Genomic DNA, 21923 nt, shown 5'->3' on the forward strand with positions numbered 1-21923 from the left:
CTTCCTGCACACCTGCTACTGGGGATCGAGCCTGAAACCCAGGCATGTGTCCTTGACCAGAATTGAACCTGGGACCCTTCAGTGCCCAGGCCAACACTCTATCCACTGAGCCAAACCAGGTAGGGCCCCCTTCCTCTCTCTTAAAAAACAAAAACAATTTGATTCCATATCCCTGTCTCCCTTGCATCTAGTGCAGCCATGGGCAAACTACGGCCCGCGGGCCGGATCCGGCCCGTTTGAAATGAATAAAACTAAAAAAAAAAAAAAGACCATACCCTTTTATGTAATGATGTTTACTTTGAATTTATATTAGTTCACACAAACACTCCATCCATGCTTTTGTTCCGGCCCTCCGGTCCAGTTTAAGAACCCATTGTGGCCCTCGAGTCAAAAAGTTTGCCCACCCCTGATCTAGTGTCAGCCATATGACTCCTTTCTTACCAATGATATGTAGTAGTCTTTAGGAAAGGCATCATTTCCAGAACAAAAAGGCAAAAAGCTTCCTAGGAAAATCCCCTCTGCCTTTTGCATTTGTCCTGACTGGAATACAAATGTGATGGCTGGAGATATATCATAGCAGCTATCCTGCAATCTTGAGAATGAAAGCCACATGCTAAGGACAGCAGAACAGAAAGCCAGAAAAAGCCTGCGTCCATGATGACATATCTGATCTGCCATACAAGCCCAACACCGCCTACTTAAGAACTTCTTCTGATGTGAGAGAAATAAAACCCTGAGTAGTAAGCCAGTTTTCTATTATTTGCAGCAGAATAATGCATTCCTAAATGACAGAGCACATGCACTTACTCTGACCAACAAGAGATCTTCCAGGAAAGGTTTCCTTGCTTCTAAAAAAGCACAGAAAAGCCTGGCAGGCGAGGCTCAGTGGTGGAGCATTGACCTATAAACCAGGAGGTCAAAATTCGATTCCCAGTCAGGGCACATGCCTGGGTTGCAGGCTTGATTCCCAGTGGGGGGTGTGCAGAAGGCAGCCAATCAATGATTCTTTCTCATCAATGATGTTTCTACATCTCTTTCCCTTTCTCTGAAATCAATAAAAACACTTTTTTAAAGGACACAGAAAAAGATAGCCCCTTTTTGCTCATAGGTAAGACTGTAACTGGACCTAGAAAGAATGGCCACTATCCCAGGACCACAGGTGAGCCATCAGTAGAGAACAAGGCCACATGGTAGAGCTGGTGGAGATGAGCTGAAAAACACAGGGTCCTTGATGCTGGGTTCAGTCAACTGACTGTTTCAGGCCTGGAACTGCTGTACTTTGGGTTTTCTTGTTAAATGAGATGACAAACTTCCTAATTGTTTAAGCCAGTTTGAATCAAAGTTTTTTTGTGATTTGTCACCAAAGATACCCTAACTAACTTCCATCAACCCCTACCCCCGCTAGGAATCTATCATAAGAGAAAAAAATCAGAGATGTGAACAAATATTTGATTACAATGATCCCACCATGGTTTTGTTTATAATAGCAAAATTCTGGAAGTAATAGTTTAACTATAGAATTTTTAAAATGTAGCCATTAAATTCATGTGTTTAAAAATAGTGATGTGAGCTACGTATTTTCCACAATTTCCTTTTCTTTCTTTCTTTTCCTGTAGCCCAAAGTGCAGAAAGAAAAGAAGGCCAAGGGGAAGAAGGCCAAGGGGAAGAAGGTGGCTCCGCCCCTGCTGTCATGAAGAAGCAGGAGGCCAAGAAGGTAAATCCCCTGTTTGAGAAAAGGTCCAGGAATTCTGGCATTGGACAGGACATCAAACCCAAAAGGGACCTCACCTGCTTTGTCAAATGGCCCCACTACCTACATTCGGCTACAGCAGCAAAGGGCTATTCTCTATAGGTGTCTGAACGTGCCATTAACCAGTTCACTCAGGCCTTGGATCACCAAACAGCTACGCAGCTGCTGAAGCTGGCCCACAAGTACAGACCAGAGACAAAGCAAGAGAAGAAGCAGAGAATGGTGGCTCAGGCTGAGAAAAAAGCTGCCGGCAAAGGGGATGTCCCCACCAAGAGGCCACCTGTCCTTTGAGCAGGGGTTAACACTGTCACCACCTTGCAGTGAGAGAACAAGAAGACTCGGCTGGTAGTGACTACACACAATGTGGATCCCATCCAGCTGGTGGTCTTCCTGCCCTGCCTGTGCTGGCAGATGGGGGTTCCCTACTGCATGAGCAAGGGGAAGGCCAGGCTGGGTGTCTCGTCCACAGGACGACCGGCATCACTGTTGCCTTCACACAGGTTAACTTGGAAGAAAAAGGAGCTCTGGCTAAGATGGTGGGAGCTATCTGTTCTAATTACAACAGATATGCTGAGACCCACTACTTGGGGAGGCAACATCCTGGGTCCAAGTCAGAGGCGACCATTGCTAAGCTGGAAATGGCAAAGGCTAAAAACACTGGCCACCAAACTGGCTATGTGTACACTGTTGGGTTTTCTGTACATAAAAGTAATAAAAATTGTCCTTCAAAAAAATAATGGTGATATGAGAAAATACTCAAATGTAAAATTAGGTTAAAAAAATAGCACAATTCTCAAGAGAATTTATGCTGAGTCAAAAAAAGCCAATCTCAAAAGGTCACATACTGGATGACTCTATTTATACAACATTCTCAAACTGACAAACTTATAGAGAGATAGAGAACTGATCAGTGGCTTCTGGAGGCTAAGTACGTTGGGGAGGAGAAGGATGTCTAATAAGGGGCAACACAAGGGAGAGCTCTGTAGGATAAAATTGTTCTGTACTGCCCAGCAACGTGGCTCAGTAGCTGACTTATGAACCGAGGACACAGTTCGATCCCTGGTCAAGGCACATGCCCAGGTTGCGGGCTTGATCCCCAGTAGGGGGCATGTAGGAGGCAACCAATCAATGACTCTCTCTCCCTCTCCCTTCCTTTCTCTGAAATAAATAAAAACATATGAAAACAAAACAAAACACTAGAATAGAATTATCAAGTAACCCAGCAATTTCACTTCTAGGCTTATACCCAAGCGAACTGAAAACATATCTCTATATATAAAAAGCCAGTGAATGGAACGCTGTAACGACCAGTCTGGTATATTTATTCTACCTTAAAGAGAAATAAAGTACTGGTACATGCTACAACATGGATAAGCCTTAAAAACAGTATCTCAAAAGGCCACATACTATACGATTCCATTTATATTAAATGTCCAGTACAGGCAAATCCATAGAGACAGAAACGAGATGAGTGATTACCAGGGACTGGGGGCAGAGGGTGATTGCTAATGGGTACAGGGTTTCTGTTTGAGGTGATGAAAATATTCTGGAATTAGTGTTGATGGCTGTACAACCTATGAATATATTAAAAACCACTGAACTGTACACTTTTCAAAGGGTGAATTTTATGGTATGTGAATTATATCTCAATTAAAAGGGAAAAAAGACTGTAGTCCTAAATCCCCACAGACATTTGATTTTTTCAGGGTATTAAGAATGTTTCCTCTCTCTGATTCCTTCATTATATGACCCTTGAGAGGTGGGCTTCCTCCCTCAGCACCATAATGGCCCAGTAAGTTGGCCCCAACAAGGCAGAATACAGGGGAAAGTTTGGCCCCATCCTGAATGGTTAGAGTCCCAGGGGTGGGCAAACTTTTTGACTCGAGGGCCACAATGGGTTCTTAAACTGGACCGGAGGGCCGGAACAAAAGCATGGATGGAGTGTTTGTGTGAACTAATATAAATTCAAAGTAAACATCATTACATAAAAGGGTACGGTCTTTTCTTTTTTTAGTTTTATTCATTTCAAACGGGCGGGATCCGGCCCGCAGGCCGTAGTTTGCCCACGGCTGGGTTAGACAGTAGCTCAGACTAAATGAGGCCCACCCCCGGCCCCTTTCTAGGCCATGTTCAAGACCCCAGCATCAGCCAAGGCTCATGACTAGGATGGAAGTACCCCCAACCCCCCCGCTGCCCACTCCCCACCTACCTGCTCATTCTTATGCTGGGTCATGTGGGACTTGAGCTGGAAGTAAGTGCTGAACTTGCTGGGGCAGAACTGACATAGGTAGGAGCTATCAATGAGGACCACCTGCTTGCCCTCCAGCTTCTCCCCTTCATCCTCACCTGCTGTGGGCAAGGCCTGGGGCTGTGGGGCACTCGACAGTGTCTGGCCCAACCCTATGGAGAAAGCCAGGAAGAGAAGTCGCTGAGAAGGGCAGAGGAAGCACCAGGACACAGAGACCACTCAGGAAGGATCATGGAACATCTCCTCCGCGCTCCACTGCGTACACCCCGCACCCACCACGTGCTTGGTGTTGGACACTGCTCTCAAGGCCCTGCACTCACATACAGTTGGTGTGCACTGATACCACACTTCCTGGTGCTAAAATACTAAAATACGTACATTCCAATTGATGAATAGCTATTGCCTCAAGTCTCCCATCCCTGACCTCCCCCTCGGACACTCAAGACCTCTCTCCATGGTTGTTAAAAATCCTGAACACAGCTCCTAGCTGTACTCATCATGCCTCCCCAGCTCCTTGTTCTAATTACACTCATTTGTTTGGTTGCCCTTCCCTCACATTCTCTGAGGACAGGGGCCTGGCACAGAGTAGGCCTCCATAAATGTTTGCTAAATGACTGAACCCTTGGTGCTAGGCAATTTAGGAGTTTAAAAGAAATAGAAAAAATGGTTTCTTCTCCAAGGAACTCACAAAGACTCAAAGTGCACACATAGAATGGCTAAATACACAGCAGGGCTGGATCCAACAGGGAGATGCTATAAAGTGGCCATGTGTTTTTTGCACAGCAACACACCCCTTCATTGGCTGGCATGTGGCAGGTGTTGCTCACCTATGGGGCTGCACAGGAAAGCCCCAGCCTTACATTTTCCAGTACAGTGGCAAAGAGCCACATGTGGCAACTGAGAACTCAAAATTTGGCTTGTCCAAATCCAGATGTGCCGATAAATGCAAATGGATTTTGGAAACTTAGCATAAAAAAAGAATATAAAATATCTCATTAATAATTTCTTTATATTACATGCTAAAATGACAATATTAATATATTAGGATAAACCATATGATTAACATTAATGTCACCTTCTTTTTATGTTTTTTTAAAAGAGATTATTAATCTTTTATTATTATACCACATAACAGTGGAATAAGTTATTTAGAGTTAGCACATGCACATGTATGGGAATTACGATGGTCAGTGGTGGTTTACATTAAATACACGGGACTTTGTTTTGTAAGCACCCCCTTTTTTTCCTTCAGAATAGTTCTTGAGCATCAATCAATGTTTGGTGGTTTCTTCCAGTAAGTCCTTTGCTTCATTTATTTTGGTTGCTAAGTACGGAGATCCACCTTTATCTGGGTGATTCAAAATCATGATTCTCCTGTGAGCTGTTCTAATCCTGGCCTTGCCAGCAGATGGGTTTACACCCAAAATAAGACTAGCTTCTTGTCTACTCATTTCTGTTCAAATCCTCCTTTATAGTAGGATGAAAGGATAGGAGTTGAAATCTTCTTTGCAGTTTCTGTGATTATTTGTTCCAGAGGTTTCCAGATCTGAAATACATAGCGACCTGCAAATGCAAAAGCTGCAACACCCAGAGCTACAGCTATCAAGCTTCTTGCCAGGCCCTGGTGGATGTCCGCGTCAGGCCATTTGGTCGAGGGCAGGGAGTACTCAGCATGGGGGAGGCTCTCGCTGGCACCACTGAAGGCAGCCATGGCGAAGCGCCCAGGGAGATGGGCTTTTTATATTGTTTTTATGTAGCTATTAGAAAATTTTAAATGGCATATGTTGCTCATATTATATTTATCCTGGACAGTGTTACTCTAATTAAACCAATATTAAGGAAAAGGTCATTAGTTCAGAAACAAGTGATGGCTTTGATGACAATTTTACAAACTATAAAGAACTTCGGAGATCACCTGCCCATAGAGGCCAAATAGATTTCAATTTCAGATAAACTGAGAGTGACTGCCTCTAGAGCCATCTATTGAAAATAGATTCTGAGGTGGTATCCAAACTCAGCAAAAATGATAGGTGACTGATTAGTGATGGTTGCCATGGCTACAGCATTAGAGTAACACCACACAAATCGTATATTTGTCATCCCTCTTTTCATCTATGCCCCACTTTATCACTGAAGTAAATTGAAGCCCAAAGAGGTCAAGGAGGTTGCCCAAAGCCATACAGAAACAAAACCCATGAAGCTGCAGAGGAGAGGTACAGGGAGAGTGAGGTTCCCCCTTTCAACCCACCTGTGCTTTCCTCATCCTCCTGCCTGCTGGGGTTCAGGGCCATGACCTGCACAGTCACAGAGTTGCGAGAGATGGTGCCACCACTGCGCCCTGGAGGCCACACCTTGTGAGTCTGCATGTGCTTCTTGACATTAGACTTCTGGGCAAAGGCACGGCCACACGCAATGCACTGGAAGGGTTTCTCACCAGTGTGGCTGCAGGAAACAAGGCTTGTCAGCACCCTTGTAGGAATGGAGATGTGACCTCAACCCAGGAGCTCATGGCCACCAGGAAGCCCAGACAGAACATCTAGATGTTGCTGGCAACCATTCTGACACCATAAGGACAAGCCCGCTTGCTGAGGCAGGCAGACCAGAGACAGAAAGACCCTGTGCTCTTGGTGGCATTACTGAGCTGCTGAATCAACCACCCTGGAGCTAACTTTCTCCATGACCATCTTATACTGTGAGATGAAACATTTCCTAACAATTTAAGCCCATTTAAATAGGGATTTCTGGCCCTAACCGGTTTGGCTCAATGGATAGAGCGTCAGCCTGCGGACTCAAGGGTCCCAGGTTCGATTCCGGTCAAGGGCATGTACCTTGGTTGCAGGCACATACCCAGTAGGGAGTGTGCAGGAGGCAGCTGATTGATGTTTCTCTCTCATCGATGTTTCTAACTCTCTATCCTTCTCCCTTCCTCTCTGTAAAAAATCAATAAAATATATTTAAAATAAATAAATAAATAAAAATAGGGATTTCTGTTATTTGAAGGAGGAAATATCCTAGCTATCACAGCACAGCACTTGTATCATTATTTACTATTTTCTTTCAAATAAATTCTACATGTTTTTTAAAAATATGTTTTTACTGATTTTAGAGAAAGGGGAAGAGAGAGAGAGAGAAACATTGATGTGAGAAATATCGATCAGTTGCCTCCTGTATGCACCCGACCAAGGTCTGAACCCGCAACCTGGGCATGCCCTGACCAGGAATTGAACTGGCGAATTTTTGGTGCACAAGACGATGCTCAAACAACTGAGCCATACTGGCCAGGGCCAATTCTATGTTTTAAAACTTAAAATATTTTAGAATGAAGCTTCCACTTGTTATTGTATACAGAAAACCACTTGTCATAAATATGAAGTAACCAAAATGCAATAATTTATAAAACGATCTAGAGCTGCATTGCCCAATAAGGTAGACATAAACCACATGGACTATTTAAATTTAAATTCATTAAAATAAAAATTTCAATTTCTTAATCATACTAGCCACATTTCAAGTGCTCAACAGCCATTTATGGTTAGTGGTACCCTATTAGACAGCGCCGTTTTGGGCATTTCCATGAGAAAGTTCTACTGGACAGCACCAGTGTAGACCAGTGATTCTCAAATGCGATTGATTTTGCCCTCCAGGGAACACTTGGCAATATTTGGAGACACTTTTGTTTGTCACAGCTGAGAAATGAGGAATGCTACTGGCATTTAATAGTTATAGGTTAGGAATGCTGCTAAACATTCTACCAGGCAAGGTCAGACCTCCACAGAAAGGAATGATGTGATAGAAAATGTCAATAGTGCCAAGGCAGAGAAAGCCTGTTCTAAAGGGAAGATTCTGCCTGCCATGTTTGGAATCTGTGACGTGTGCGCTCATTCATTTTCTGTCTCTCTCTCTCTCTCTCTCTTTCTCTTACTCATAAAACATGAGCTAGCATGTGAGAGGCATTAGGAGAGACTAGCATCAAATTGAGGCTTTCTCCTTTGACTCTCCAAGAACTGAAAGAAATTGAAGAGAATAATTTTTTCACTGTCTTTCAGAACTTTTCGCAACCACGTCCAAGAACCACCTACAATCATCTCATGTACCAATTACCCCACTCTGAGAAACACTGAACAAGTCCACCACTCTACTTCATAGAAGAAAGACCTGAGGACCAGAGGGGTTCCCTGTATGTACTTGGAACAAGAGGTATTGTGGTTAGTCCTGAGTGAGCAGTCGGAGTCGTATACGCAGAGCATGGCAGTCCTTGAGGCCAGCCCTTTCTGCAGAGGTAAGGACTGGGGACCACCCCTCATGCCTGCAAAGCCCCTATCAGTTCAGGTCCACTTCTCCCCCTACCTCACCCCATTTGGACCTTCCCCATCATAGTGGGCAGGCCCCGCAGCTTTCACAGACCCACCCATTACTCCTGGAAGAGAAGAGGGAAAATCATCCTGACCTGAACTGAAGTTCTGAGAACCATGACAGGACAGATGGGGCCTTGGACACCACCCAGGTTAGGAGGCTGGGAAGGGACCCTTGCTTCCAGCCAGGGCTGCCTGGGAGCCACCTGCCCCACCATGCCTGGGTACCTTCGGATGTGCTGCTGCAGGTCGAAGTTTTTGGTGAATGACTTGTCACAGTATGAGCACTTGAGTTTCTGAGCCTTTGGCTTCCCTGCAGCTGAAAGACAAAGTGGGAGGAGTGAGATGGTGAGGCTGGGGATAAAACTATGGGTGCCAAGGGCAGCCTCCAGCCACTCTACTCCTGGGGCCTAGGGCCAGAAATCCCAGACCCTGGGAGATCTACTCAAGGACAGGCAGGGGAAGAGGCACAGGTGAGTCTCTCCAGATGCCGGGGGAGGAAAGCCTAGGTCCTGCTCTGCCTGGGTGAGCAGGACAGACCCCTCAGAGGCTCCCCTCTGCCTTAGGATAAAATCCGACTTCTCTGCTGTGGCCTACAGGGCTCTGCATTCTCTGCTTCCTGCCAACCTCATTATTCTCTCCATCTAGCTACAGCAGACTCCCTGCTAACCTTGAAAGACCTCAAACATGATCCCACCTCAGGACCTTTGAACCTGCTATTCCCCTTATCTGGCATCTTTGTCCTTCAGATAGTCACAACGCTGTTTCTGTCTCATTCCCAGATGGATAAGTAGCATTATTCTCAATCATAGTACCCCATTTATCTCCTTCCTAGAGTAACCCATAACTTATTTATTCCCTGTCTTTTCCATTAAACTATGATAACTGAGGATAGGGAAATCCTGGAACAAGATGCTAGATCCCCAGTGCCTGACACCAAACTCAACATATATTTGTGAAAGAAAGGCAGTGTGGAAGTAGGTGACTGGAAGGCCCTGAAAATTTCTCAATTTCTCTGCCCTTTTCACCCGCCAGCATTTTCTGACTCTGCTTCCAACCCATACCAGTGGCAGACATTGTTTCCTGCCTGCCTAATATCCATTCTCCCCTTCTTCTTTCCTCACAGGTGCTCTACCTAAGGGGAACATTTCCCAGCCTCCTTTGCTGCTCGATATGCTCATGTGACTAAGTTCTGACCAATGAGATGTAAGCAAAAGCATCATAGAGAACTACTAGAAGCTGGCAGATGCCCCTTTTTTCCTTCTTGTTGCCTAGAATATGAAATTAATGATTGGAGCTCTAGTAACCATCTTACACAACGAGGCACCCTGATAGCAGAAGCCACACACCAGGGGTGGCAGAGCAGAGAGGTGGAGGATATGTGGGTCCCTGGTGGCCATACAGGCACACGATCTCCTGATTGCCTACCTCTGGCCTTGTTTGGCACAAGAGAAAAAATTCTATCATTTTGAAGTCACTCTTGTTTTGGGTTTTTCATTACATGCAAACAAACTTAATCCTAATCATCATAAAAGGGAAGAGTAGAACGAAGCAGCCTGTGGACAGGCCAATGCTGAGGAAAGATGCTCAGGCTGGGAGCCCACCTTCTGGGAGTCCACTGGCACCTTTGGCCCGTCGGGTCTTCAGCGTTGGTGGGGAGTCAAAGGTGGCCACGGTGCCCCCAGTGGTGCTGGTCATGGGGGCAGTGGGGTTGGGTCCTTTTGGTTTGAATCCCTGTTTGCCGGGGCTGTACACTGGGGGGGTGGGGTATACTGGAGCCTCCACACACTGGTTTGGCACCTAGAAGGACAGCAGAGTCAGGGAGAGAGCTCTGGGATGGAACAGGGAAAACCACCCCAGCCTGGAGGACCCTCACAGTGGCCCTGGCTGATCTCAGCCACTCCCCACCTACAGCACCATCCTAATGCCCCCACCTAGCTCAGTCACTCCAGTCACTCACAAAACCCCTTTGAACTTCATGAAGTCAGAAGGTTAGAGGCAGCTTTGGAGCCAGGTTGCTTGGGTTCAAATCCTGACTCTAACATTGATTGAAAAACAAAACCTAAGAGATCTTGGGCAAGTCTTTAAACTTCTCTGTCTCAGTTCTCACATCTGTAAAATGCGGCTAATCACAGTTCCCCTCTCATTGGGCTGTTGTGTGGATTCAATGAACTAATGAGAACTCAGAATAGTGCCTAAAATATAGTAAGTACTCAATAAACTTTACCTATTGTTACTGCCAATATTATTATTATTGTAGCTTGCTTGCACAGAAGAACCTGGAAGTCAGAAAGGAGTGGGCCCCTACCAGCTACTCTACTTCTTTTTATTTTTTGTTAATCCTCACCCGAAGACATTTTCCCATTGATTTTTAGAGTGGAAGGGAAGGGGAGAGACAGAGAGAGAAACACTGATGTGAGAGACACATCAATTGGTTGCTTCCCTGCAACTGAGGTATGTGACCTTGACTAGAATCTAATCCATGACCCTTCAGTCTGCTGGCCGAAGCTCTATCCACTGAGCCAAACCAGCTAGGGCTGCTACTCCACTTTTTAAGTAACCCTGATGGACACCACACCAAGAATTGACATTGAAACCACAAGAAATTAGCAAATTAATTGAGCCATTCAAACTTAGTTAACACTAAACTAACATCATGACACTAATGCATTGTGGGAAGCTTGGAACCACAGTCCTAGACTACCTTGCCAGCACAGTTCTGAACACAGATTAGGTTCTGCTCACAAGAAGCATGACATGTGGAAGGCAGAAGGGAGGTAGAGACAGGTGGATTTAGTCAGGAGCTTTGCAGTAGCTGACTGAACTCTCCATCTCCTTCCTGACAACCAGCCCCAAGGACGGCAGGGCAACTGGGACAACCACAGTGGCACCCTACAGTTCCCTCACCTCTGTGCAGCAGCTGTGCCTGGCTCTCTGGACCAAGCAACAACAGTGAATCTGAAAACCAGTTATGCAGCCCTGACTTTTGCTTCTCTAGCCCTTCCATCAACTTTGTAAGCACCTAACTTCTTGCATTTAATCCTTCTGCCAGAAACACCTAGAGTGGTTTCTATTTTCCTGGCTAATACTACACTCAATAAATAGTTGTCACATGAATGAATTCACCCATCATTCAAGTTACTCCTGAGCAATTTTGTGACTGCCACTGGGTTAGCTCTCATTATCTCCAACAGCTCTGCCAGGGGAGTTCCCATTTTAGAGAAGAAACTGAACTCAGAGAGCCCTATTCCAAATACCTACTATAGGCCAGGTACTCTGCTAAGTGCTAAGGATGCAAAATCAAAGACCCAGGCTCCAACCTCAAAGACCACGCTCTTCTCCATGGAAAATAAAAAATGGCAGCTCCCCCTGTACTGGCCCCTCTGCCTACCAGGCCACCACCATCCTCTCAACATCTCACTTACTTAACTTTTCCTTTTTAATTCAACAAAGTCCCAGACTAGAGCAAATCCTCTTGTAGGCTCTCATAACATCACATGCTTGGAGGTTATCTGGTTCTCCTTACATACAGATGCTATCTGACATGGAATATATGTCAGATGAATGACTCCAAGGTGACTGGGATAATGTGGCCTCAAATGCAGGCAGGCTCTTTGTCATAACCATGGCCCTAGCACTGGCGTCTAGGAAGATTCTGAACTCTTATCACCTGGAGAGCAGACTGCTTATAGCCCAGAAGAGCTCTTCAGCAGGGAGCTGGCATGGTTTACATGGTGTATTGATTGCATATGGCCTCAGTTCTTTACCTCTCCCTCGCCCATGCCCTTTACAGTGTGACTTGGCAGCTTTTCCCATTAAGAGATGGCATCTATTCCCTTATTTATTTTTTAATACGTTTTTATTGATTTTTAGAGAGAGAGAAAGGGAGAGGAATAGAGAGATAGAAACATGGATGAGAGAGAAACATCCCCTATAGGGCATGTGCCTGACCGGGAATTGAACCAGTGACCTCTTGGTTCATGGATCAATGTACAGCCGCTGAGCCACACTGGCAGAGCTTCCTTATTTCTTAAATCTAAGCTGGCCTTAGACCTGCTTTGAACAATAGAAGTGAGACTGTGTTACTTACAAGCCTAAGCCTCAAGAAGCCTTGAGCACTTCTGCTTGCATTACTGCATCTCCACCACTGCCTGGCTAACCTGCTGGATAATGAAAGATGTGTGGAGCAGAGCTGGGTTACCCCACTCATCCCACCCCAGGCCATGCTAGAGCAGCCAACAACCAGCCAACCCCAGACACAGTTGGAGCCCAGCCAAGATCAGCAGAGTTGCCACACTGACCACCATAGATGTGAGAACAAGAAACGGTTTTCCCTATATGCCACTGAAGCTTTGTGGACATTTCTTACAGAGCCATAGCTAACTAATATATCTTGCTAGTTTTTTTAAAAAAGTAACAGATACATATTTTTTGGAATCTCCCCAACAAACAGGTATTCTCTGTTCTGAGCACTCCCTGAGGGCTGTTTGTATTTATGCTACACCTTCTATTTCACACTACCTTTTCATGGTTTGCATTTTACATTGACAGCAGTGATGGTTTGATTAAAGTCCCTCTCTCCCCTGATGTGGTACACATGATCTGGTTTTGCAACCCCCCCACCCCCACCATGGTATCTCCAGCAGTGTCTGGCACACGTTTGGTGCTTAGGAAAGGTCTGGGTTACCCATAATGACCATGACCAGTTTTTACCCCTCCACCCCAAACCCCACCTCTGCTCACCTCCAAGGGTGGGTAGGCCTGCATTCCCAATGCCTGGATCTCCACTGTTCCACTTCCAGCCAGGGGTGCCGTGGCACTGTACACCTCCACCACGCCATTCCCGCCGGGGTTGGAACGCCCGGGGGGACCCAGGCTCTGAGGTGGTGGGGGTGGGGGTTGAGGGGGTGGGGGTGGGGGCAGTGGTGGAGGGGGTTGAGGCGGGGGTGGAGGCTGGGTGAGGTAGCTGGGCGCAGAATGCATGTTCAGGCTGCTCTGAAATCAGAAGAGAAAATTAAAGCGTCATAGTCTCTTGACACCAGCTGTCTTGTTTATCCGTGAGGAGACATTTGCCTTAGCTATGTGGGAAGAACGGCCACTCCCAAGGCAGCTCAGAGGACAATGCTAAGAGGGGGCTTGGAAACGAAGTTATGGGAGAATTCAGAGGCGCCATCAGCGAGGTGCGGCTATTTCTTTCCTTTGTGAAAGTCAGCAAAAATGGCCCAGTTTGTGCACGAATGAGTTCACACAGCAGGCCTAATGTTGCTGTCTCTAGAAAGGCTTGCTTGTAGGACTGGCTCTTAACTGGCATCCGAGAACCTGCCTTGTAGAAGGTTCCCTATGTTGATAAGGCTCTTTTGCCCAACGGGGACACTGACCATATTGTATCAACTCACCTAGACTGTCTGCACAAACAATGTGATTTATGGTGAACACTTCCTTACCATCTGGATGTCTAGAGTTTTTATCATCACGGCTGGACATCTGTGACCAATCCCAGTAAAAGCCTGAGTCTCAGAGTCTTAGGTGTGCTTCCCTGGGCAGAAACACTGCACATGTGTTGTTGCTCTTCATTGCTGGAGGAGTAAGTGTGCTTTGTGCAGCCTCTTCCCCATCCCCCAAGGAGAAGAACTTTGGAAACCTACTCCTGGATTCCTCTAGACTCCAGCTGATGTGCCTTTTTCCCTTCTGACCCTGCTATGCATCCTTTTGCTGTAATAAACCACAGCCATGAGTACAACCATCCTAAATCCTGGGAGTCTTTTTTTTTTTTTTAGTAAATCTTTATTGTTCAGATTATTACATTTGTTCCTCTTTTTTCCCCCCATAGCTCCCCTCCACCCAGTTCCCGCCCCACCCTCTGCCCTTACCCCCCCACTGTCCTCATCCCTAGGTGCACAATTTTTGTCCAGTCTCTTCCCGCATCTCCCACACCCCTTTCCCCACCAAGAATAGTGAGTCCATTCCCTTTCTATGTCCCTGATTCTATTATAATCACCAGTTCATTCTGTTCATCAGATTATTTATTCAGTGGATTCTTAGATTCACTTGTTGATAGATGCATATTTGTTGTTCATAATTAGTATCTTTACCTTTTTCTTCTTCTTCCTCTTCTTAAAGGATACCTTTCAGCATTTCATATAATACTGGTTTGGTGGTGATGAACTCCTTTAGCTTTTCCTTATCCGTGAAGCTCTTTATCTGACCTTCAATTCTGAATGATAGCTTTGCTGGATAAAGTAATCTTGGTTGTAGGTTCTTGGCATTCATCACTTTGAATATTTCTTGCCACTCCCTTCTGGCCTGCAAAGTTTCTGTTGAGAAATCAGCTGACAGTCGTATGGGTATTCCCTTGTAGGTAACTGAGTTTCTTTCTCTTGCTGCTTTTAAGATTCTCTCTTTGTCTTTTGCTCTTGGCATTTTAATGATGATGTGTCTTGGTGTGGTCCTCTTTGGATTCCTTTTGTTTGGGGTTCTCTGCGCTTCCTGGACTTGGAAGTCTATTTCTTTCACCAGGTGGGGGAAGTTTTCTGTCATTATTTCTTCAAATAGGTTTTCAATATCTTGCTCTCTCTCATCTTCTGGCACCCCTATAATTCTGATGTTGGTATGCTTGAAGCTGTCCCAGAGGCTCCTTACACTATCTTCGTATTTTCGAATTCTTTTTTCATTTTGCTTTTCTGGTTGGGTGTTTTTTGCTTCTTTGCATTTCGAATCTTTGACTTGATTCTTGCGCTCCTCTGGTCTGCTGTTGGGAGTCTGTATAGTATTCTTTATTTCAGTCCGTGTATGCTTAATTTCTAGTTGGTTCTTTATCACAACATCGAGGGTCTCATTAGATTTCTTGAGGCTCTCAATAACTTTATCGGCGGCTTCTAGACAGTTCTTGAGAGCCCTTAAAAGTGTGGTTCTGAACTCAATATCCTCCATGGACAGTTTTGTCCTGTTTCTTTGTCTCCGCATTTTTTATGCTTTCTTTGTGCACCCCCTAGTGGTCTTTGTGCGCAGTCTTGTTGTAGTTAAGCCTTGATTGTTGTAGTTAATACTAGGGGGATTTGACCTCCAGGCCAACTGGCTGTGAGAATCAGCTGTGTCTGCAGTGGGAAAACTTCTGTCCTCTAGAGAGGTGCTAATCTAGCCTTTGCCTGAGGCTATCTGGCAAATGGCTCTGTGCAGGGCTTGGGCGGGGCAGGTCGCATGGGATCAACAGAGCGGGTGGAGGGAGCAGTTATGGCTGCTCTCAGTCCTGTCCCCAGAGGCTCTGCCTCTCAGAGTCCCAGCAACCGCTGCAAACCTCGGAGAGAAAGCTGCACTCGCGTTCCGACCAATGCCAGACAGTCCCGCTTCTCCCGTTTGAGTTTGGATCCCTAGAGACTCGCCCAGACCTGGAGCTTAGAATCTGAGACTCCCTCCCGATTGAAAACGACAACCACGCCCTCAGCTACCAGCCTGCTCCGCGCGTACCTCGCACCTTTGTATTTTCCACACTGTGCCTCCTCTGAGTCTCGTATGCTGTTCTCTTTCCTTCTAGTTGAAGAATTTCCCCTCAGCCAGTCTTCCTGTGGTCCTGGGCGATGTCCGTTCCGTCTTTTAGTTGTATTTGTGAAGTGGTTGTTCGAGGCAGCTATCTCCGGTGTTTACCTATGCCGCCATCTTGGTTTTCTCCCCTGGGAGTCTTTTTAGGGAGTCACCACATAGGTGGATGGCTATGGACCCCTGAAACACAGCCATGGATTCTAGGAATTTATTCTACAAAAATAATCAAGCAGGTGGACAAAGATATCGACACATGGATGTTACTCCAGCAGTTTTTATGACAGCAAAAAATGGCAACAACCTACATGCCCATCCACAGAAGCCTGGCTAAGTAGAGGGTGACCCATCACATGATGGAATCCTTTACAGCTGTTAAAACGATGATGCTGAGCAGCATTTCATAAAGGATGCTCCTTTTAATTGCTCTTCCTTGGGTTCCACAGTCAAATATATTTTGGGAAAAATCTGGGATGACAAAATCAAAATTATTTCTTTACTGCAGGAAAAAAACAGGGACAAAGCAAAGGAAGAAGTAGGATGCCTCCACTTTAGGTTGGTTTGACCAGAGATCCTTCATATATTGGAAAATTCCAAGGAGCCAGTGTTCCAATGAACTTTTTGGGAAATATTGATGTACAGTTATAGGCATAGAGAATGAAGTTAAACAAAAGGCAAAGTAAGAAAAGAAAATTCCAGAACTGTGCATATAACATGACCCATTTAGATAGGTGTGTATATTATAAATGTTTTTTAAAACCTATTTCTAATTTTATTTGCATTCAAGGTCAGGAAAGCCAAAATTCTGATAGTGCTTTCTTTGAGTGGAGAGAATATGAGGGACTGATTGATTTCCCAATTTCTATGCTGAAAAATTCCAAACCTATAGAAAGATTGCAAAAAGAATACATTGAGCCCTTTCTGATTTGGCTCCGTGTATAGAGCACGGAGCTCCGTGTATAGTCCGTGTATACAGACTGAAGGGTTTAATTTCAGTCAAGGGCACATACCTCAATTGCAGGCTCAATCCCCGGCCCTGGTTGGGGCACATGCAGGAGACAACCACTCGATGTGTCTCTCTCATCGTTGATGTTTCTATCTCTCTCCCTCTCTCTCCCTTCCTCTCTGAAATCAATAAAAAATATATTTTTAAAAAAACCTCTATAAAAAAAAAGAATATATTGAACACTCTTCATACTTCATTTAATTCACTCAGTTATTACACACATATATGTTGTTTCATCAAGGCACCTGAGAATTAGCTACATACATCATAACACTTAGTTCCTCAAAACTGTTCTCAGATACATCTCCTAAAAACAAGGATATTCTCCTATATAACCAAAATTCAAACATCACACTCAGAAATCTATCTATATAAAAGCCTAAGTGACCTTTACGACGGGTCAACCGAATGACTGGTCGACCAGTCACTATGACCCGCACTGACCACCAGGGGGCAGATGCTCAACACAGGCCACAGCCAACCTCCCATGGCCGGCCAACCTCCTGTGGTCCCTCCCCTGGGCCAGCAGGCCCTGACTGGGACTGGGTGAGATGGCCCCAATTGGCCCCAATCGCTGGCAAGGCTGAGAGACCCTAGCCGTGCAAGAATTCATGCACTGGGCCTCTAGTTGGATGTAAATTTAATACTATTATCTAAAATATTCAAATTCCAACATATTCTAATTTCCCCAATATGCCTTTATGGCTCCACCCCCCACAACCCAGGATCCAACCAAGAAACACACATTGCAGTTGGTTACCATTATCACTTTACTTTCCAGATTATGAATAAACTTTTCTTTTTCTTTTTTTTACTTTTCTTGTGTATTTTCTAATGGACATGGATCACTTTTGTTAAGAATAAAAACAGGAGTCAAAATAGCTGGACTGTGGCTACGAAATTCCAAAGTCACATTCTGGGTCCCCATTAATGTGGCAGCCTTCCCACCCACAGGGCTGGGCAAGGGGAGGCTGGCTGTCCTCCCCAGCATGGGGGAGAGCTGGGGCCACGCCCCCTTCTTTCTGCAAGATTCTGAATCTGCAGGCGGCAACGTGCAGGCCTGGAATAAGATCCTGTGAAAAGTTAGCCCCCCTCTTACCTGCACAGGCGGGGGCCCCTGGGGCATGGGTTGGTCCAGGGATGTGAAAGCTGACATGGCAGACATGAGCACATCATCGCTCACCAAGATGTTCCCCTGCACCAAGGTCTGGATCAGTGGGGACGGGGGCACTGTGATGTATGTGGAGATCTGGGGGGGCGGGGGGGGGGGGAGAGAGAGAGAGAAGAATGAACATATGTGAGGCTCTGGAAAGAAGCAGAGAGCAGGATGCAAAAGATCTGGGTTCCGAAGTCCCACAGACCTAAATTCCATTTCCACCTCTGATGCTCCCTGCTACTGTGTGACGCTGAGCAAGTCACTCTACCTCTCTGAACCTCCATTTTCCTATCTATCAAATTAGAGTAATAAGTCATACTTCCCGGTAAGGCACATAACCTATGACCCAGAAATAATACTTCTGGTATCTATCCTAGAGAAGCACACACATCCACAGGGAGTTCATGAACAAGAGTATTCTGCACAGTGTTGTTTCTTATAATTCAATGGATTAGAAAGTACAATATAGTCATGGGTGGAATACTATACAGCAGGCAAAAGGTACTGCATGAAAAATCAAATGTTATAACAACATGTGCATTATGTACTCTTATTTTTTTTGTACTCTTATTTTTAAAAATCCAAAATAATACTATTATATAATTCCTGTGAATACTTAAATAAGTATGTGAAAGTATCTTAAAAGGTTGAGAAGGATACCTGTCAGTAGTTACCTGGGGACAAGGAACTGCCAGTGACTGCTCCTATCAGTAGATGGACAGGGTATTTTGTTTTGTTTACCTGTTGCTTTCTTTTCTAATTTTTATTTATTGATTTGAGGGAGAGAGAAAGAAACATCAATTTGTTGCTTCACTTACCTATGCATTCATTGGCTGATTCTAGTATGTGCTCTGACTGGGGACCAAACCTTTGTATCAGAATGACACTCTAACCAACGGAGCTACCCGGCCAGGGCCAATTGTTTGTGTTATTTTCTCACCTAAGACTGGAAGAATTTTTCCCTCTCCTTTTATTGAAAAAAAAAAAAAAAAAAGGTGAGGGGGAAATATATTCTGATAACAAAACTCATACTCAATGAGTGAGAACTGTGTTCAGTGTTAGATGTCTGTAGCAACTTGAAAAGTTTCAATCTACATGTCCTATGGGCCTGGGCATGAGTCTTTCATTTTGATGACAAGAATTATGTCTACTACAATGAATGAAGATAATGTTTTAAAGAAATAAGGAGGAAGTCAGGGAAATTTAACTCCTTGACCTGGATCCTGAGACATGCCCAGCTCCCTTTATAAAGATTCTTTAATCCTTTAAGGCAGCGGTCACCAACCTTTCAGACCTCACGGATCACCACCCTGGGTGTCTCTGCTCCAGAACTGTGTTCCTGACTGAGGACTCTGTAGGCTTCTCCAGATACCTCCAGCCGGGCCCTCTCCCCTGACCTCCAGAGTTGTGTATCTGTCTGCATCTTCACAGCGGCCTCCAATGGGCATCTCAAATCCAACATGTCCAGCTGGACTCCTAACATCCCTTCAAATCTCCTCCTAGCCATTTCCCCATGTTGGTTACTAGCAACTCCAACTCTGGAGTCACCCTTGACCTCTCTTGATCTCACACCTCACACTCAATCTATCCACAAGCTCTTCAAAATATTTCCAAAATCTCATCCTTCTCGCAACCTCTACCACTATCACCCTGATCAAGCCACCACCCTCTGCCTAGATTTGTACAACAGTTCTCTATTGTACAACGGTGCAATATAGTCATGGATATTGACTCCTGGCTTTCTCTCTTGACTGCCATCAAACTCTGTTCTCTGTACAGCATCCAGTGTGACCTAGTTAAAGTGTAAATCAGACCTTATCCCTCTTCTGCTCAAACCCCCCCAATGGCTCCTATTTCTCAGAATAAAAGTCCACAAGTCCCACATGATCTACCAAGATCCCCTTGTTGCCTCCCTGAGCTTATCATCTCCAACCTTCCTCCTCACTCATTCAAATCCAGCCACTCTCACCTCCTGGCTGTTCCTAGAACAAACCCAGCACACAACTGCCTCAGGGCCTTTGCACTTGCTGACCACATATCCTGGAATACTCTTCCCCCAACTGGTTGCTAGACTCATTCTCTCATCTTCTTAGGTCTCTGCTCAAATGTCATTCTTCACAGAGCCTTCTCCCAAGCACCATATACAAAAATGGCAAAAACTCCCATCCTTGTTATGACATCCTCTATCCCCCTGCATTTAACATCCTGAAAAAAGTATCTCTCTACAAATCTGGGTACTGTCTGCCTCACTCAGACCCATGAGGGCAATGACTTGGTCTGTTTGTCCGTAACTGTACCCCTAATGCCTGCAGTGCCTGACACACAGCGGGTGCTCAAAAAAACCCCACAAAACTTGCTGAATGGATGAATAAACAATTGAATGAATACCTGGCGATTCGTAGGAGGTGGGGCCTGCTGGACTGCTGTGGGTGCTGCCGAAGGTGTGTAGATGCTGTTGGTGGCCAGTGAGACTGTGGCCAGGGGCGGGGCACTCCCCTGGCACTGTTCCCGCTTGTGGGTCATAAACGCCGGCAGTGAGTTGAACTGCTTCTTACACTTCCCGCAGAGAAAGACATCCTCATCATCTAGGGGTCACACCACACAGCAGCAGCAGGAGAATAACAAAAGAAAAGCAATAAAGGAGCAGGGATTACAGTGAGAAATGGGAGGAGGCCTGCATCTGGACCAGGAGGACAGCAGACCTAACACCATTCTGTGATTCCACGTGCATGAGTCAAGTGCCAATTCAGTGCTTTCTAGGAGCTTTCACAACCACATAGGCACCGATGGGAGTATCCAGCCGTGTGCATGAAGGTATCGAAAAATTAGCGTCAGGAAATAGTAAAGAGAGCTCGCTTCAAAGTTGAGAACTTCAGAATCTTTACCCTGCCTCAATTTATTCATCAGTTGCCCAGTAGGCCACATGATCACACTCCTCTGTGGCTTTGCATCCAGTTTTCATCTGTCAAGCTGCCTCACTCAGACCAACTCATTCTATAAGGCTCAGTTCAGATGTCACCTCCTCTAGGAAGCTTTCCTAAAGCAGTGGCCACAGCGCCTTCTCATATCACTTTTCCCATCACCACCAGCTTGTGAGACCCCAAGGGAAAAAATATGTCTTACTTTTCACCGTAACTACAGTATCTCCTGGACACACAGGAGGCCCTCAGTGGATGTTTGCTGAATGAATTAAAAACTAAATGATTAGCTACTTAACAGGACACATTACTGAGGGCCTACCACAGGCCACTCACTGTGCTAAGCACTTGGCATGCTGTGGCAGAAATGTCAAACTGTCATTCAATATTCACTGTCAATACAATTTTCAGTGTGAAACATGGCTGTCTAGTTAAAGACTGTATTTCCAAGCCTTCTTTGCAGCTAGACATGTCATGTGACTGACTGAACTCTGACCAATAGGACAAGACCAGAGGTATAGTGTCTATGCAACTTCTTAAAAGGAAGGAGTATGACTGACACTTCCATCTTTCTTCCTTTCATGTTGGCTGGAATGTGGAAATGGAAGTGAGAGGCTGGAGCACGCATCCTAGGCAGCATGTTGAGGATAGTACAGCCACAAGAAAGGAATCTGGGTCTCAACATACCCACCCCAAATGCCCATCGGTACTTCATATATCAAAAAAATAAACTTTAATCTTGTATAAACTAAAACAGGTAGAATAAAATGTTCCCAAAAATTGCTCCATCGAGTTTGGCCAAGCCAGAACTATGGCAGTTATCAATAGATAGCTATAAAACAATGGCCCAGGAATTAACCTGACTTCTTTTTTTGTTGTTGTTACAGAGGATATTCTCTCCATAGGTTTTCAGAGAGAGTGAAAGGGAGGGAGTGAGGGAGAGAAGGAGAGAGAGAGAAA

At 45.3% G+C, this 21923-nt stretch overlaps 1 protein-coding gene and 2 pseudogenes across 1 annotated transcript in view; 1 reads left to right on the forward strand and 2 right to left on the reverse strand.

Annotated features, from left to right (window-relative positions):
• ZNF341 (zinc finger protein 341) overlaps window positions 1-21923 on the reverse strand; it is a 52961-nt gene that overhangs the window by 22498 nt on the left and 8540 nt on the right. Inside the window, exons 3-9 of the mRNA XM_036323136.1 lie at window positions 20434-20630; window positions 17989-18138; window positions 13094-13345; window positions 9955-10150; window positions 8579-8669; window positions 6247-6440; window positions 3960-4150 (exon numbers count right to left, since the gene is read on the reverse strand). Coding sequence (XP_036179029.1) covers window positions 3960-4150; window positions 6247-6440; window positions 8579-8669; window positions 9955-10150; window positions 13094-13345; window positions 17989-18138; window positions 20434-20630 — 1271 coding nt within the window. The remainder of the gene's footprint in view (window positions 1-3959; window positions 4151-6246; window positions 6441-8578; window positions 8670-9954; window positions 10151-13093; window positions 13346-17988; window positions 18139-20433; window positions 20631-21923) is intronic.
• LOC118663168 lies at window positions 1136-3915 on the forward strand (annotated as a pseudogene).
• Window positions 5090-5739, reverse strand: LOC118663478 (annotated as a pseudogene).

The sequence above is a fragment of the Myotis myotis genome, unplaced genomic scaffold, assembly GCF_014108235.1.
Source record: "Myotis myotis isolate mMyoMyo1 unplaced genomic scaffold, mMyoMyo1.p scaffold_m19_p_9, whole genome shotgun sequence".
NCBI lineage: Eukaryota > Metazoa > Chordata > Mammalia > Chiroptera > Vespertilionidae > Myotis > Myotis myotis.